This window comes from Ambystoma mexicanum, chromosome 5q, assembly GCF_040938575.1.
Source record: "Ambystoma mexicanum isolate Mex_15411 chromosome 5q, UKY_AmexF1_1, whole genome shotgun sequence".
NCBI classification, from domain to species: Eukaryota; Metazoa; Chordata; class Amphibia; order Caudata; family Ambystomatidae; genus Ambystoma; species Ambystoma mexicanum.
In genome coordinates this window covers 517,875,817-517,895,297 of record NC_090933.1, presented here as the reverse complement: position 1 = coordinate 517,895,297, position 19,481 = coordinate 517,875,817, and the positions used below count along the sequence as shown (strand labels likewise).

The 19,481-nt window shown below is 48.0% G+C and overlaps 1 protein-coding gene across 3 annotated transcripts in view; it reads right to left on the bottom strand.

The window, feature by feature from the left end:
* Positions 1-19,481, bottom strand: part of MAPRE2 (microtubule associated protein RP/EB family member 2) — a 984,616-nt gene that overhangs the window by 517,108 nt on the left and 448,027 nt on the right. The window contains exon 1 of one of the 3 annotated variants that reach the window (XM_069621018.1): positions 1,289-1,551. The exons of the other annotated variants lie outside the window; for them this stretch is intronic. Coding sequence (XP_069477119.1) covers positions 1,289-1,407 — 119 coding nt within the window. The 5' untranslated portion in view covers positions 1,408-1,551. Of the gene's footprint in view, positions 1-1,288; positions 1,552-19,481 lie in introns of those variants that run through there. 3 annotated transcript variants of the gene reach the window in all.

Here is a 19,481-nt window from a genome sequence, read left to right as displayed (position 1 = left end):
GCTCTGGCCGGCTTCTTCTCACACATCTGCCTAGGTAAACATGGGGGATTCAGTGTCCGTGCATGAAAAGGGACTTCATTATTTTACAGGTCTATCTATCCATGCGTCAAACGATTGTGCACTGTCACTAGGCTGCCGGGTAACACGCTTTACAGTGTGGCTGTTCACTGTCACACCTCGGGCTGGGAGAACTGCAAAATTAAGACCCAACTGCACACCTAGAGATGCACGATGCAGGCTCCAATTGCCTGGCGCCACGGGGAGAAGGCGTCCCTTTAAAGCCTGCCTGGAAACAGAACAAGCTCGATGGACAGCCAGGCCGTAGACTGATTTCACAACTCCCATCGATTCAACATTAAAAACATTACACAGGAATCCTTGAGGACTGCGCCCGAGCGCTTTCCTTGAAAAAAATAAAGCTATTTAATGGGCCTGTCTCCTGAGACAGGATTCATCTGCTGAACAGAGCCCTGACACCCGCTTCTCTCGGCATGGGCTGTGAATTATAATATGATCTGGCCCGCCCGGGTAGACAGATGAGGGGCGTGCTTAACGATGATGTTAATTGGAGAGAAAAATCCCACATTGGCTTTCAAGGGCAGCTCCCGCCGTGCTCTTGGAAGGTGCTCTGCGGCCACAGCGCTGTGGGGCCGGCGCTGTCAGTGCGCGCGCCAATCAGCGGCCTGCGCCCCCACAAAGCTCGCGCAAGCTGCTCGCTCCAACCTCGCAGCCCGCATTTGCAGGGATCCATGTTTTGCTGCACGCACGCACCAGGGAGAGCGGCTGCAGCCCCTTCCACTTCCCTCCTAGCCCGTGTCGCGCTATCTGGGCACGCGGCAGCCCATCTTTTCATTAGCGGAAAAGGGAAGAGAAAAAAACAGAAAGACGTGCCTCAGATAAAGGAGGCATTCAGCCCAGTGCACCCCCTCCCGCCCCCATGTCTGCAGGGGCCAGGATGCAGGACATCGCAGACATCGAGGGAAAGCGTTACAGATAGGAGGCCCTTTAAATTGCAGATGCCCCCCTTAGAGCGGCAGACCCATACACCCTTCCTCTCGCATGCAGCGAGCGCCACTGCAGCCGGTGATGCTGGACACGTCCCCACGGAGGGGGTGCTGAAATCAGTGCATGTGGCCGGGCTGTCCTACACATTCTGCCTGGTGTCGCAGCTCCCGGGCTGCCCATGGCCAACAGACAGGGCACTCGTGCACCGGTAGAGCCCGCAGCCGGGGCGCCGCTGCGTTATGTAATGCCCGCTCCTCCTGCGGGGGCAGCCGGGGACCCTCACCTGTAGGAGCGCTCGCCCCGCACCGTGTGCTTCCTGAAGGGGATGATGGTGCCGTTATCCTGCAGGATGTCGTTGTTGTTCTCGCCATTGGGGGACAGCGCTTGGGTAGGGCCAGGCATTGGGGCGGTTCTCACAATAGCTGAGTGCGCGCGGAGGTGCTGTCGCCCGGGTCTGGCTGCTGCCGCTGCTGCTGCTGTTGCTGCTGCTGCTTCTCCTTCGCCACAGCTCCCCGGTGCCCTCCCTCCTTCCAGCCGCTGACGTCACCCGGAGCAGCATCCTGGTCACGTGGCCGGGAGGTCCCTCGCCATGGCAACCGGCTAACTCATCACATCTCCTCGCAGCAGTCCGTGTGCAGCGCCGGCGCGCGCGCGGCTCTGTATTAAACATGCGCAGGGGCAGGCCGCCGCCGCCGCCTCCCTCACAAGCAGGCCCGCCGCCTCTGAACCCGCTCTTCCTCTCAGCGTTTCCTCCCAGTCCCTCGCCGCCGCCCGCACGCTGCAGCTGTGAACACAAAGAGCGCTCCAGCCAGGGGTGTTGTGGGGCTGGCGGCATCTGCCAGGCTCTCAGACCCGGCTACTCTTTTATCGGTTCACCGAGCAGGGGGTCACGGGCCGCAAAGGGGTTTCTTGCGCTATCAGTGGGCACCGGGGAAGTGTGTTTGTTTCCATCTTTCGGACCGTTTAAAAAGCACAACGCTCGTGCGGTAAAGCTTTACCCAAAGACGGAAGTCAAGTAGAAGCAGATGTGGGATGCGGAACCACGTGGCGTTTGGCAATCTTTATTTTTTATGTTCATTACAATAAAATGATGTTATAGATGAAAAAAATCCGACGAGCACAATACAATTATTTGTATATTAGGTTAATGCACATCACAAAGTGTTTCCTGAATTACAGTGAACATTGTCAGTTTATAGCATAGTTTATGTGTCACTTGTTACAGGGAGACTTTAAATTGTTCAAATTCACCAAAATCACTCACATTTTAAAATGAATTTACTCACTCACTTTATCGCATCTACTTCCAGATCGGGGCTAATTTGGCCATATGAAAGAAAGGTTTATATCATTATTAATAGACCTGGGAGAGCCAGGGATTTCACGGGTAGCGGGAGCCCCTGGGTCATGCCTGGCTCTAGGAGCCTCAGCACACAGCAAAGGAGAAATCAGTAAAACAAACACCTTTAACAAAATGAACAGGCTGGTAAGTACCCCCAATATATTATTCCCTATGTGGCAGAACAGAAGGACTTCAAGCTTTTCTGCCAAGTGGATGAGTCCACAATGGGTATATTACAGCAGAGCAACCTGACGTAAGCAGTGGTCAAGCTCACCCCGTTTCCCTCCTCCCATCACCCCTTATACACGCAGTCCAGAGTTTAAAAACCTGTCCCAGAGTATGAGCACAACAGTAGATGCACAAAATAAATGAACAAAAAGAAAATAAATTGCGGCCTGCGTGCCTGGCCGGTGCTCGAGCCGTCATTTATTTTCTTTCCTTTTGTGCATTTCTTTTGATTTTGCCCTTGCCACTTAAATCCCCTCTTCACAGACTGCAGCAGTGCTGGCAAAAGAAATGCACAAAAAAGGAAACAAAATAAAGGTCAGCCCGAGTGCCTGGGGGGTGATCGGGGAGGGGGGGGGGCACCAGGGCAACGTTTATTTTCTTTCATTTTTGTCTACTTTTGAATTTGCCAGTGCCACTGCAGTCCCATCTTCCCAGACTGCAGCAGTGCAGTCAAAAGAAAAAGAAATGCACAGTGAATACCTCCGGAATATAGAGAAGTGTTGGAAAACCTCAGTGTAGCATTGCAAGATGCTGCCGTCATCCGGACGGCCCAATGGGAAACAAGGGTCACCGACCTGGAAAGGTTGCGCGTGCAACGCACGCAAAATTAAGCAGTTCACTGCAAACCGGCCTTGTGTCCGGGTGTGTAATCATTGCGCGGCAGCCGCGCTAGGCCCTGCGCAGCCCCACCTTCCTTGAAGAGCTCACACAAAGGGAAATCTGCATTGCAACCATCATACACATGCCCACGGAGCAGGAACTCTACCAACTACTAAGAGACTACCAGACCACACCGCATGACTCCAAAGGGAAATGTCTGGCAAAGTTCATGTTCGGGCTCCACATCAGGTCAAGAATACCGCAGGAATATCAGGAAGCGGAAGTGGACGAAGAAAGGACAATGACGAGGGAAAGAAACACCTGAGCTGAAGAAAAAATGAAGGACTATGGGGACCGGAGGAGAAGGACACGAGAGGCAGATATACTATCAGTAGAACAAGTACTTGTAAAACAAACCCAACTACACAAGGATATGCCACCGTTGGACCCCAGACCCATGACAGTATCTCACGTTAAGGGAGCAATGGTCACAGCGGAAAGAGATGGATGGGTCTTCACAAGGAACAGCTCTTTCTTCAGAAAAACAGGAGATGACACCACTCAAACATACAGACATCAGCAAGAAAATGAAGTGGAAGAAGAAGTAAGACGAAGAGAATCTGGGTACTCAGCGGATGAAGATGAGCCAGACAGAGGAGAGCACAACAACATGGAAGACCATGTGGATGGGACGATTGCATTTCCTCGACAAGGAAGACCCTGTCGCGTCATACGAAAGCCTCAAAGCTGGATCAAAGAAATGGGGTAAGACTGTAATTATTTTGGGGGGAGATGTAATATTGCGAGATGCTGTTGTCATCTGGACAGCCCAATGGGATTCAAGGATTATGGACCCGGAAAAGCTGCGCACGTACCGCAGTTCACTGCCGAGCAGTGTGGTGTCCGGGTGTGTAATCATTGCGCGTCTGCTGCGCTCGGCCCTGCGCACAACCACCTTCCTTGAAGACCTCACACTCAGAGTACGTATTTGTTTTTTTCCTCTTCCCTTTTAGGAGCCATACACAAACCAGGGGTCGCAATTCTTTGCTGTAAGCATGCAGCTGGAGAAGGAAAGGGACACAATCCACGATTGGTTTCCCAATCAAAACATGCTCTTCGCCCTGGGCTATTGCTGCTAGGGTCTATTTGAACTCCAGTTTCTACCAATGATGGCCACTTTATAGAGAGAGGCCTTCTTTGTCTTTAGCTCAATTACGATCGGAATGTGTTTTATGGCTGGGTTCCTCTTCTCATGTGGCAGTCAAAATCATTCTGGCGCCAGGCCCAAGTGTTCTTAGGACATCCAGCTGTTGGTTGGTCTCCTCCCTAACCTCCATTTCTGTGCTTCTGAGGCCGGCTACCTGTTGTTCTCTTCCAGACCTTTTATGTACGACTCCAGTCACATTGGTGTATGGTCTGCCCATTTCAGAAGAATGTTGCATATTTTCATTCCCTAGCCCATGAGCAAGCTATTTCAGAGACTATTCCAGGCTGTCAAAAACTGCAAATGTTGTCGCTTTCAACTTATTACAGATTACCCAAAAACAGAAATAACATACATTTACTGTTAATGTGCCATGCCAGGCACATACATGAACGAGAATGGCTTTGTTTGATTCAGAACTGCTATGTAAATGGCATTGAGCATGCACTCCTCTAGAGCAGGTTCTGTATGAAGCTTCTATACCTGTGCAATACACATCTCACCAGGACGAAGTATTCATCACACCACATCATTAATATACAATGACCGATACCACATGGTTCAAAATTGAGGAACAGCTCGTCTCACTAGGCTGAAACTATTCTCAAACTCTATAAATGTATACACAAACGTACTGTGTCGGTAATCCCCCTCTATTTCTTTCCAGACTATTCACCCCCTTTCATTACTTGCCATCTCCCTCCTCCTGACCGCACATCTCTTTTTCAATGCACATTTTAAATCCCCCTCTCTGAAGGTTTGAAGAGGGCCTGCTTAGGGATAATTCCTTGGATAAATAGCTTCATAAAACAGTTGGCACGTGAAAGTTGAATGTGGCAAAATTACTTATACATATCATCATCCATTAGTGATGTCACATAAGTGTACAATGTCATTATTTCTCTGACCAACTTTGACCTTATGTGCTTATTGTAACAAAATGTGAATGTTCTGTTTAGGTGGAAGGCACTCGGAGTAATTTCCTCACGCTGGTGATATATAGTGTAAGGAATACAGCCAACTACTATTAAAAGAACAGCTAAACTGATGCTGCATGTCAACAAGTGTGCGAGAAGTCGGTCACCCGTGTATGAACTTGAGGAAGAATAGCACAGTGGAAAGACTTGTAGCAGACAACAGCAAGATCTAATAAGGCTGGGTGCCTATGTGCACCCACTCCCACATCCTGTGCAGCTCCTTTATAGATGCTCTTACAGAGATTGGTCTAAAGGCATGTGAAGCCATTTACAATAAAGGCAGGTCAAGACAGGGTTCCAACCATAAGATAGACCAAACTATCGTTGTGTACTAGCAATGGAAGAGAAGTCAGGCTTCACTTAGGAGCGGAAAGAAGGCTTGTGGATAGGTGCAGTTGGTCCAATAGTAACACAAAATAGGACACTACAAAGATATACAGAAAAATATATACTCTCCACAAAAAATAAGTCCTTCTTTTTGATAAATGTATGATCTGTACCCAGTGGTAAACTTGATACATTATAGTTCCACTGTCTGGCAAGAAAAGGGGATGCTTAGAGACAAGCAACACACATTACTTATTCCTGTTCAGAATCCACAATGCCTATATACAAACAGTCACAGTAGTCCCACGCAGCCTTTAATACACTCAAAAACAGGTAACCACAGGTACACCATATGCATAAGTGCGTAATTGTAAGGATTGAAGGAGATAAACAATGCCCAGAGGTCCACCAAAATGTGAAATATACATCAGTCCCACAGTACTGGGCCTGAACAGGACCCATGTGCCGCCCCGAATTAAACATGTACACCGCAACCACGAGTAGTTACCATTACACTATTACATGCTATGGAAAAGGAGCGAAGGGCAGTGATTTCATATATTTATTTCCCTAATAAATCACAGGTAGATCATTAAAATTCGGTCTTTGGTGTAAAACTCAAGGCGCCAGTGGCGGCCCGACCAAAAGTGCCCATGTTCAGGTAAAAACGTGTTTTAATCATTTTAGGAGTTCAACATTTTGTGAAACTGTCCCTGCACGAATCAACCGGACAAAGTTTGAAAAGCAAACCTTGGTTCTAGGTTAAGCTAGGTTCCTGTTCTACAGTGCATCCCCACGGGCGCTGTCAAAGAAGCAACCAACCACGGTGAACCCCAGAGGAGACCCCGTTGAACAGCCCCAGTTTCAGGTTCAAGATCCAGCCAACCAAGCAGTTTTTATGCCAATGTATTAGATCTTCTTATCTCTTTATTCATTAATCTCAGACAGTCCGTTTCGGCGCTAACCCCGCCATTTTACCGTGACCAAACTCCCCGTGCTCTCCACTACTAAACAACATAGAAAGAGGATGAGACAGATGTCTCATCAAACATAAACAGAGGACATTACACAATGGAAGTCAATTTCCGATTTGCAGTAGAGGATGGCCAGTAAAGCCCTACTACCCCTGCACCCAGGGGACCCCTCAAGGTGATTCAAAGGAATATATCAGGACTGTAGGATGCAGGGACATGTACTTATGATGACAGTCACTGAAGATTCCACTCAGAGACGAAGGAAGCACCCAGTAAATACAGGGCTTCTTTTACAGGGCCGGGACATGGATCTGGTACCCATGTACTTTAACCTCAGACTAGCGACGAACCAGACAGATAAAAAGACAAATAATCCATGTTGCCAGAGGGTTGACCGAAAATCCAGAAGCAGAAACAGCAACAGAGAAGGGAGCAACAATTCGCAGGAACCTGAACAATGGGATCCAGGCAGCCTGAGGGGCAAGACAGGGCAGCCAGCAAAGAACAAATGGACCCACAAGCCAAGCAGTGGATGCAGGCGACCCAAGATGGAGTTGAAGCAGAGTAGTGGTGACCCACCACACCTCTATACTGCAATGATTCCCCAACTTGACATACTTGGTCCAGGAGTATTTGTTAGGGTGGCAGCACAGAAACCATCCAGAAAAGTTCCAAGCACAGGACAGCCAGAACAACCAAAAAGGAGGACCAGGGGGCAGGGGAGGGGGAGCAGAAATAAAAGCCCAGCAAGGTATTCCAGCAGCCAAAGAAGAAAATGGGAGCGAGAACAGCAGCGCAAGGTTCGAGTAGTATGGCAAAAATAGGTCTTAAAATTGAGCAGCCCATCTCTATGTCCATTCTCGAGAAATCAGATAAGAGTTCCAGGATTTACGGGGTCCCCCCAATGTAAGCACATTTCCTGAGGGACTGGCCTAAGCAAGCCTCCCAGTCATACACCAGGCAAATACACAAAGGCATTTAGGGTCAGCAAGTTTGGCTGACCCTAAAAACCACCATACAAGTCCAGACACACAGGAAGTGTAATGGGCCAATCTGGGACAGAAAAACAGGCTAAGCCAGTATAAACCACTCTAGAGGGTGCAGAGCTGGGCTCAGAGTGAGCCTGCTTCAGCACAACTATGATTTCATGCCTGACTCGTGGTGCACACAAACGAAGGGGTGGCCCAAAACAAATTGCCCCGGAGTAGGGCTTAACATGTCTTTGTATCCCAAATGCTCCTATACTGGTATATTGGAATAATAATGCTGTCAAAATGACAGTTCCTATCTTCAGGCCAACTAGCGATGAGGTTACCCAAGTACGCCTGAGCCAGTGCCAGATGCACCAGGCCCATTGACTCTCTGCTGAGCTCCAGTTGAGGAAAGGGAGAGGGACGGATAACCTGTAAGGCAGGGGAGGAAGGGCTAAAACTACAACTTACCCGACTACTGCTTTTACTGCCTGCATAAACTGTATTAGCCCAAAGCGTGTAAATATGTATGATGTGTATATTATCTATAACTGTTTTTATCTACCTAAATGTATGATGTAACAAATTGGCTACTATGTAACTGTACCAAGCGCCTGGACGCCCCTGGGCCAGGCGGCGCTATACAAATAATAAACTATACTGAACTATTCACAGGGGAAGAAAATAAGGCATGGAATACAGTTGGCATTATCTGATGGAGAAACAGCCTCCTGGTCCAGGGCCAATAACTTCCCAAAACAACTCACAAGAAATGTTTTGCCCCACAATTACCCTTCTCCTGACCCCCAACATCACACTATATCAACTGACTCCCTCAAGAGAATGATGACATGCTGATTTTTCTAACGAAAAAGGAGTCACTGACAAAGTAGTGGTGGACAATGTGCAGTCCTAAATGCATTGGTCCTTGCGTCAGCACACACTCAAATGCATGACCCCAACCCCAACATTTTCGTTTTGCAGAGTCAATGCAGTAACAGCGCTGTTGCCTGCCATCAAACCCACCAAATGCTTAGTTGGCGAAAATCCCAGGATGTGCCATCAAAATCCTGTTCTACCCACCTGCCACCTTTGCTATTAATATCATGAATTATTTCTTTGATGAATGATTAGTCCCCACTTTTTTTGTCCGGTTCTGTGAAGCCCATCTTGGAAAAACCCTTCTGGTGACTCTACTGTTTTCTCTGACTTTTTGCTCATTGTCATTAGTTATCGAATATAGTGGTGATGCAGCCAAAACCCTGCTGGGATACTTGCCAACTCCCGCACCCCGTTTATTCATGTTGTGGGGCTTGTATTTGGACAGAAGTTGCTTAACTAGAATTCTGGGACAACAATCTAACACCCGTTAATAACAGAAGAGCATGCCTCCTAGCGCTTCTGGATCCATCTGTGGCCTTTGACACTGTAGACTTTTCCATCTGGCTTTTTTTGCGGTAGCCAGAGGTTGCCAGAGATAACTTGACTGCTTTGAATTGGTTCTGCATCCGCTGGGGACACAGTTATTTTGAAAAGCTAAGCCTTTTCCTGTCTGCGCAGAAGAGGATAGACTGTGGGGTGCTCCCTTTTCTCCTATCCTTTTCAAAATTGTATGAGTCCCTATTTGATCTTATCTGCCCCTTTGACCTTGGCAGCCATTCATATGCTGTCAATAGTAAAGCAAAGCAATCCAAAAAGCATTGTATGAATTGTGTAGTAAATCCATTTGACATTCAGATGTAATACACTACACCAGCCAAAGCCAGACAAAGGGGATGGAATTTAGGAGATGGCACAACTCTGCTGGATCCAGGCTCAATCATGGAATGCCTTAGCTCAACAGGCAAAACCAAGGGGACACCGTTACACAATATCGGAACGGATGAGGCACCATTTACAGGGCAAGAACCATGAAGCTCATTGGCTGGAACAATGAATCCAGACAGCAGATGAGGAAAAAGGGACAAAATGGTACCCGCTATAAGGCGCTGAGCTCCCGGTAACCAAGCAGACGCTAAAGGCAGTGTGCATGGCTCTCCAGTGGCATCAAATCTATGTCATATGATTGATATAAGTTTGGCCATGGAAAGCAGTGCTCATTTTACCTGAGGGGTGCAGTAGTGCAATAGATGTGTTGAGGACTTCAGATGTGCCCTTGCCACTAGCCCATGGCTAGTGATAGTTGGCTCTTGCTGAGTAAGTAATGTGTGATGTGCATATGTGGAGCACTGGGGATGCATTATGCATGGCTAGTAGCTTGCAACCTGAATTATTTACCCCTGGATGTGGTATTATGTGGTACATTCGCCCTAGGGCTTTACGCAATCCCCAAATAACACCACTCCCAAAGCCAAACCTTTATTGGGAAATAAATGCTGGGGCCCCTGCTGCCACTGACACGTGCTAAGAAGGTCTGGGCTCCCTACGGTATAGGCTGAAGTCAGGAATCCTGCCCCAAAGCTTCCCGCTCCTCAGCGGTGCCAGTAATCCAAGTTCACCGCCTCGCTGCTTCCCACTGATCTATTCTCCGGCCCATCACTGAGCCCAGGCAGGATTTGATTTCTGGATTCTTTCAGCATTTTCCAACCCTATTCCCAACTCCCTCCTCTCCCTTCATTTCTTGGGAGCAAACACAGTCACTTTGACAGCAGCAGGAAGTAGCATGTTCTGCGAGGAATAAATTACTTCCAGGAGCGAAGCGACCCTCTCTCCCACCTTCGCTTCACCTTCCAAAACGTTTCCAGGTGGACTGGTTCCCAGGTTCCTCGTGCAATTGCCAGCGGATTCGCGGGCGCACACTTTTGCATTTAACGGGGGTGACACAAATAAAAATATGGAAGAAGAAACCTCTGACAATTCCGGCGTGTATGATTTACAGTACGATGTTATTCGTGCAACTATAATATGTTCGACGGTTTGGTTTGTTTTCGTCGTGCACGCTTCCTTCAGGGTGTGCCGGGCAAATTAGAACCGGACGTGACATTGTCGCGCGGTTTCTGCCTTCAGGTCACGTCGGGATCACGTGCGTTGCTGTCTGTGTCTCGTCCCTGTGGCCTGCCATAAGCAATGAAAGGCAAGCGCTGGAGAAGGCCCCCTTTGCCCAGCCTCCTCCTACCTGTGCGCCTACGGTAGCTGCACTCCTTTCAGAGGCTGCTGCGTGGTGAGCTCAGGTCACCTTCTCAAGGGCCGGCCTCCCCGCTCGTGTAACTGTGCTATTTACATCCCAGGCTTTCCGCACTGATAGAAGCCAAGGACTGCACAGCACAACGACATGTATCGGCAGACATAGAGGAAAGACGAAAACCACTGGCTATTATCACGCAGCGCAAAGTACAGTGTACACTTCTTAAGAGTGCTTTGCTTGAGGCCGTATTATCTCCAGGCGCTACGGAGCCAAGGAGACCCCGATGACTGCAATCTGGACTACCTCCTCTACTCCCAGCACAGTCCTTAAGCATTCTGGCTCCAAGCAAATGATTCACTGTGGTGCGTGCTTGGACACAGAGGACCAGTGGAGGGCTGCTCCTGGCTAGTGCTTCCTTAATAATGCCACCTCACTTGGTTGTTTTCGGTTGGGATTAAACAGGCCCAGGTGAAGATGTGTGGGGCGCATTTCAACATTATGCTCGCCCTCCCGTCCCCCCACCCCGATTTAGATGCAAAAAGCCAAGGGAACATGTGGAGTGCATACATCATAATGGCGACAAAGATAAGGTTAACAGCCGCCGATTATCATGAGACGGCGAGCCAGCAGGGCGCTTAAACACAAAATGTCCACTGAAAAGCTATAAATCCTTTGTCAGCAAGTGGCTGATGTGGAGGAACTGGTGTTAAAGGTCAAAGAGGTGATAACACTTCTGTATACCACGAGGGTAGTGACAGCCGGAAGGGCTCCAGCAAATGCAGCTTGTAAGGAGAGCACTGCAAAGCGCACATTCAAAGCCCCAGAACAAAATGTATAAAGGAATATATTGCAGTGTTATTAGACTACTGACTAGCAAGTTGCCCGGGGAACCCAGAGGCTTTAGGCCCCTTTCATTTGAAACAGTTGAAAGGCCTGGAGTAAATGTGGCTGAGAATGTGCACTCAGGGTGAGACCACGACACAAGTGTCCCTCAATGCCTTTGGTCCCACCGCTGCCAAGCTACTGTCAATGTCTGGCCGGCCCCTTAATCTGTACCCCAGCACATCTACTGAGGCTTCGGTACATAGTGGTTGGCCTTCTGGTGTGCATGGCCTCTTGGCTCCATTGCCCTCTTCTCTGGGAGGTATGTCATCCTACAGGAGTCGTGTCTATCAGTCCAGGCTGCCTCTCAATTCTGGTAGCTTCTGCCATCGTGCCGCATATCTGGGTGTGGAGTAAAAGGCAAGCTTGGTGGCCACCCTGGCTCTATGGCATGAATGGCGCGTCCGACACTCAGTGATCTTGCCCTCTTCAGCCTAGGATAAGGACTTTGTATATTTCCCCCCAAAATAGAGAAAATGCCTTGCCCTCTTGAAATTCTGTGCATTGCAAACACTTTGCAGTGTGGATGTATGCCCTTCTGGGCTGCCGCTGAGGTTAGGGGAACTGCCTGGGCCATTTCAAGGCCTTCCGATGGTTGGAGGCAGCGCAGTTATATGCAGACGGAGGGAGCTGCTCTCAAACTAACTGCAAGTGTGAGTGGAGGATGTATTGCAGCAGCCAAGGAGAGTGGGGCAGGGAAACATACACAGAGGAACGATCTGACGTTAGCTACCTGAATCCGGGGGTTACGCATTCAGGGAATACCCTCACCTGTAGCTCGGACTGCCTATTGGCTAAGCACTGCATCTAAACTTGGCATCTTTGCGAGCAGATCAGAGCCATCAAGTGGCAGCGGTGAACAGATGCAACCCGAACCTTAAGGATCTGCCCACCCAGATCCAAAATTGCAATCAATGGAGACATGAAAAAGTGACAGTCATTTCAACCAGTTATATAAACTATTATATACTAACCCCCAGCAGAAAATGGATTCGCTTTAGAATGGACAAACAAAACGCAAGTATAGGTGACAGCCCTGGGGCGCTACCAGAGGCAGTGAGAAAGTCAGTTCAAGGTACCACTGGGGATGCTGACTGCACAGGAACAGCACACAAAGTGAACAGCATGCTCCAATAAGCGACACTCAGCAGTGCACCAGATCTGGCGAGGACACTTATGACCCTCTGCAACCCGTGGGGTGCAGCCAGATGCAGTGAGAAAGACACATCAAGTTACCACTCGGGATTCTGACTGCACAGGAACAACACCAGAATTGCTGGTCTAGCAAAGACAATTGCATTCCTAGCTAAACACTCTTAGCAGCTATGCTCAAATGGGGGACTGGGCAGAGATTTCGCCTCGTCAGTCAGAAGGGAGGGAGGCACATGAAATATTGATGCAATTCAAGATGCCATGGTACAGTAACAATACATGAAACATTTCCCGCATTCTATGCACATGTACACTCAGTGCCAGTCAAGTGTAATCTGTTGCACTTTTGCAACTTCCTAGATTTAGCAAACAAAGATTACCTGCTTTCCAACACAGTGACAGAAATGTTGACTGACATTAAAATTGGGATGCGCAAGTGGCAGAGAGTCTAGGGAAACCTTGTATATGGTGCAAGGGTGCAGGAGTAAGACAATGACACAGAGGGGTCATGGTGATTATTAGAAACGTTATTGCAAAAAAGGAAAAGAAAACCCTATCTCGCCCTAACTCTAAGAGAGGCTTCCCTGTCTCAACTGAAAAAACTAGTGTCAGAATGTTCAAAGCAAAAGTCCCAATGTTCAATGTCAGAATGCTAACTCTGTCCCTCACACTCTAAGTTTAAACTAAATGAAAAAGAGGGCCTTTCTAGCCCAAAGGGGGTGGCTGTGTCGCCTGGACAAAAGACAGTTCTGCAATCTTCAGACCTTGATATATTGGGGAATATCTCCCTTCCACGACCTTGTTCAGACTTCTTCTAAAGTTCAGCAATTTGTTGGGGCAAATTCTGTTCCCTGGTTGGCTCTTCTCAGGCTTCCTTTCTGTCTCTGGGTCCCCGACCCTGATTGGCAGACCTGGTTCCTTTTCACCAGGAACAGTTGCAAAAACAAAGGTGTTTGGATGTGTTTCCAAACTGGGGTGGCTCTTTAACCCTGGTTGGCACACCTGTTTCCTCCCACCAGGTACTGCGACAAAGAAGCACAGCCTGGATGTACTCCCTAGGCTGTGGTGGGTCCCTGACCCTAGTTGCAGAGCTAGTTTCATCCTACCAGGCACTGCGACAAAGAAGAAGAGCCTACATACACTCCCAAGCAGTGGTGGGTCCCTGACCCTGGTGTCACATACAGACTTGGTTTACTCGCCCGGCCAAATACTGCATTTAATGTCCATCACTCTCATAGTTCTCTTTATATAGATGTGGGTCCAAGACTCCCACTGTGGGTTTCTGCCAATATTCTGCTAAACTTGTGACGTAGGACAAACCTGGTTTACTATCCTGCCAAGCCTTGTCCATCAGAGATTGTTTTTATCCCAGGGAGTTGCTCAGCGTTTCAACAGGGACTTCCCTCTTGCCAGTATTTTGTGGAGTGTTTCCTTTTTCTTATGCAACGTTTTCTCCAAGACCAACAGGGGCCTCTCTCCTGCCCCTACTTCGTGGAATATTATCACTTTTAATAACATAGCTCTCTTTATAGATTTAGCACAACCCCAAGGGCTTCCTTCTCATCCCTCGTCCGTGGGTTGCTTCTGTTCCCAGCTTCCAGCTTGTGTGGGCTTCCCTTGCCCCTGGAAGTCGTGCGGCAGCTCTGCGGTTCGGGATCTTTCACAGACACAGCGGTTCCCCTTTCTGCTCTCCGGCCCCACTCTGCATGCCTGCTTCTCCTGGTGCGGTCTTGGTCCATCTCCGCTGTACCAAGTAGAGACACCTCTATCGCCTTGACAGCGCCCCGGTCTACTTGAACTCCTGATCTCCACCCGGCAGCACCCTTCAGCTCGCGGCTCCTCCCAGGAAGGACTGACAAACTCTGTCAGTCCTTTTTCGCTTTACACTTGGCTCCTTCCAATCGGCTGACGAGAACCACTGAATGGGCACAGTGGTTCCGATAAGTACTCTGCATTGCTCCACGCCTCCTCCTCGTCCCAGTACTGAGTGAGTTATGGTGTTGTAACTCACTAAAGATCTTCTGTGTCTCAGTACTCTCTAGTTCTGTTTTACTAGAGAAATACATGTCATAGGAGAGTAGGGGTGGAGAGGGAGGAGGTGAAGGAGAGATGGGGGTGTTATAGGGATACTACGTTCTCCCGATATGGTCGTCACTGGTCCCAAAGAGGGTTTCCCCTCCCATGAGATCCACCAGCTGAGTACCACAACCAGGGGGAATATTGGGTAGCAGCCTCAACACAATGGCCTCATGGGAAGGGGCTCCCCCTTCGGAAGCAGTGACAGCATCCTGGAATTCATCACAATGGTCTTCTCTGGTTTGTGAGGCTTTGAAATACCAGAGGTCTATGAGAAAGTCATTGAAGCAGGTGACCGACACGGCTCGATGATGGATGCCACAATTAAAAGGGTAATAAGGAGGGTGCCAATCTGCAGCAGTGTGGCTTCTATAGATCATTTTCGCCAATCAACCTTGACAGAAAAATGTTTACAAAAATCACTGGACCAAAAGTATTTGATATGCTTGCTGATCTGAGCTGTCAAAGCCGGGGCAGTAGATTTGCACAGCCGTTCATTAATGGAAAGGGTATTGTGGAAAAGACATAAGAAAATGAAACTGTTTGCAGAAATATGGTCACGTTATCTTTTGGTTGAGCTGTAATATCGTTAGGATTGGTAACGGTAGTGGGATGGGAATGGATAATACTCTGCTTGGACGCTAATGTAAATATTTGTACTATAAATATTTCTGTTACTTTAAAATGAAAATATGTAAATAAAAAACAAAACAAACTATTCAAGATCTAGGGAAGCCTCCTTTGTACTGAATGGAATACACAGGAATAACAACCAGCCTTTTGTTGTTGCTCTTGATGCAGAAAAGGCATTCAATCCCATTTCATGGAAGTTTATATTTGGGTCCCGAACAGGCCCTGATTTGGACCATGCTAAGGTCTCATTACAAGTTTGGATGTATAATATTCCAAATGGACTTACATCTTCGATTAGCGGTTACTGTGAAATCTCAAATCGATAATGAATTTTTGTTATTCTCATGCAGTACTACAGATAAAATTTGGAAGAGGGAGTATTTTACTCCCTCATTTTTAAGGTTGGGAGTAAAACAATTTTTTACAGAGTAAAAACGTAAGTCCAATTCATAATGGCAGTATTTTATAAGCGAGTAAAAATGTATTTTGTTGTAATTATTTCTTTGCACCTAGCTATTCATGCACATTAAAAGATACAGGTTTACTTCTTCCGGTCAGGCAGTATTAATAGTAGTTTCTTCCTGTGGTACTATGTGCACTACTGTCCAAACACATCCATTGAGCTTTGCGGGTGAAAGCAGGGGTGGAAGGTTCTACATGTCTGTTTCCTATATTTTTGTTGGGAGTAGCTTTACTCCCTATTTTTATTTTTTGGAGAGTAGTTGCCTATTTTGAGGGAGTTAAAGTGGCCAATACACCACTTATCTGTAGGGCTGTTTTCATGTCCCATTAGGCTTCACAAAAAATACCTCAACCTTTTTTTTAGAAATAATGCCTCTATGTGAATGAAAGTGGTTTTACCCCATTGTGTTTACTGACTCATAATCAGTTCTGAAAAAACAGGGGTTAATACTGTTGACACATGTTTTTTTCCAATTACTTACGGGTCCGGCGATAACCGTGCCGGTAAAACTGGCAGGTAGCCGCCAGACCCGTAATGATTTACAGGCGCCTGACTTGCCAGAAACACCAGGGCATTACAACCCCGGCGGTCTGGTAAGTAGGGCGCCAGTAAAATGTTGATCCCCATTCCCACAGAGTCCCATAGGACTCTATGGGAGTGGGGACCACGGACGCACCGGCACCGCTATGGTGCTTGCGTGAAAGTCTGCTGGCAGGTGTCGTTGCGCCCGGCAAGTGAGACTTGGCGGGCGGGATGGCACCCGCCATGCAGACTTGTATTTTGCCGGTCCGGGAACAACAGTGCCGGTAAGCTTACTGGCACCCTTGTTTCCGTACCGTAAAAGCTGTAATGAGGGCCTATGTGTCTGTAACTAAACTGTTAAACATTGAACCAAGGGCCACAGTCCTGTGCATCCACTTCTGGCAGTGTAATTAAAATGTCCAGGATCAGCCAGCTGCAGCTCTTGAATGTGATGCGAGAGAGGTTTCGTAACAGGAGAATTAGCAGAACTACACACAACATTATTTAAGCAATAAATCCCAACGAGGGGGGGCTATTACACATCCAGTAACTGTGTTGGAAAAGCCTCCATCTTCAGGATTTATAGCTGTTGGTACACTGGCATTGTCGTGTTAAGCGGTGGTTCCCGGAGTACTAGAAATCTGAGGTGGAAAACGGGGCTTGAGAGCAGGCAGAACAGGGTATCAAAGAAGGTACAGAAACCAACAAAGGACTACGGATGTGCAACAGAGCCTGAAGGAGCCCAGGGTTACAGAGAACATGGCAGCCAGAATGTGAAAGTCTGGATGGGAGGTGAGTGTGTAAAAGAAATAAGGTGTTGAGTCCAGGCAGGTGATCTGGTGAGGGAGGAAGGCGGGTGAACGCGAAACATGACGGCGAGACCAGTAAGAGCATGACGGACGAAGAAGGTAAGTGGTACTGAGAACACAGAAGCCCGGTACAGACGCAAGCCTTACCATCAAGTAATGGCCACCTATGAGCTAATCAGAATCTCTTTTCGTCCCGCGATGAGTGCTAAAGCATGTAAACCATGTTACTTATATAAAATATGTGTTACTATTTCAAACACATGCAGTACATAAAAAATTACCAGAATACAAAAAGAAATCAATTAGCATAACAAAAAGAAGTAAGGAAAATACTAGAATCCATCAAAAAAAATATGCTATTTATCATTACACAACTATCCCACAACTCCAGAGATGCAAGGTACTGTGAGGGGTCATAAATGTGAGATGGACACAAAGGTATAGTTTTCTCAATGTTTACCATTTTTAAAATAAAAGGGATGGAGTAAACACCTATCTTTCCCTATCCTAACAAGAATGTCCCTCCCTAGCAAACTAAGACTAAAGAAAGATGACCTAGTGTTCAAAAAGCATCTGACCCTCACACCAATACATTTAACAAGAACGTACGAGGAATATTTGGCTGTCTTCAGTTCAACACAAAAATGCAAAAGTTCTAAATTAACATTTTTAGAAAGTACTCCTTGTGACCAGGGTTGGGCTGTCATGATGCCTACCTCCAAGGAGCCAGGTCCGACCCAGCAACCCCAGAGGCAGGCATCATTCCCCCCAGGGAAGTGCCAGTGGGCCCAAGCTGGGGCCCTTTGGACACAGTCTTGGCGCCTTAGGCGCCAGGCTCATGTTGGACCCCTGTCCTGGCGCCTTAGGCGCCAGGCTCATAAAGCTAGACATGTGTTCAAGTGTTTTAATGTGCACTTACCTGATGCAGACCATGCTGCTACATCCAGGCCCTCTTGAGGCCTGAATGGAACTACTTTACCTGTGGGACTACTTTCCACCTGGGTGTGGTCGGGGAAGGATACATACCTGATCGGTGGAAGGATACATACCTGGAACTTCTTCCAAAGCTATTTAAACCACACCCGATCAACAACTCACGCTTCGCGTTGTTCTGCTCCTCGCAGCTGGACGCTCACCGTGTCAGCTCCTGCATCTGGACTTCAGCCACGCCTGTCAGCATCCTGGGTCATCTGCTAAGAGAGAATTGGAGAGAAAGAAAACCTTACCTGCTAAAGCTGCATCACGGAGACATCACACCGACGATCCTGAAAGGGAAGACATCATTTTTAAAAGCATTTCGCTTTGATCGCTGCAGCGCTGCATTTCACTCACCTTTCCTGGGCACCTCCATCTTCAGCAGCGATCATCCGGATCCGCAGCCACTTCCCAGAGCCTAGAGAGAAAAAGACAAGAACACAAGGTGAGAGAAGGAAGGGAATAGGAAAAGCTCAGTTTCCTTCTAAGACTTACCTGTTGGGTCATTCCCATTTCATTTCGGGTCCTGCCGCTTCCTGGCATTCCGGACCCCGGCCCCTATGGGGAAAAAAGACAAAGACATTGAATGAGCGAATGCAAAGACATTACCCGAACGCTCATCCAGAACTTACCTGTCATTTACTGGAACTGCACGTTTCACTTCGGGTCGGCGCCATATCTCCGGCATTCCGAACCCCGGCCCCTAAGGGGAAAAAGACATAAGCATTAGCGCTTGCTGCAATAAGACAATGAACATTATTATTAAGCTTGAACTTTTGAACTTGCTACAGAACTCTTACAGCGCCTTACCTGAATAGTCAAGCTTATTTGAACTCCCATCAAACCTCAATCCAGTGAAGTAACTGGGTTTCAACGCGCCCCTGCATCAGAAGCAGGATGGAGAACTCATCCTTCCAGACCCTAAGGTGAGACTTCACGGGGAATCGTGGAAGGGTATCGTGGAGGGTTGGAAGGGAGTGGGAGGCTTGAGCATTATTCCGTCAGTAGGTAATACTCCCTTTTCACGCACAGGGGAATATTCCTGCGAGCCAGAGAAGCCAGTGTAGAGGGGCCCTACATGTCCATCCTCAGAGTCCTGAGCTTCACCATTGAAGAAGCATCAGCACTCGAAGCCAGACCTGCGCCTCTGTGGGAATCAGGTGAGCGTGACATGGGCTCCCTTCCCCTCAATCAATTCAGGAATACCCTTGGACACG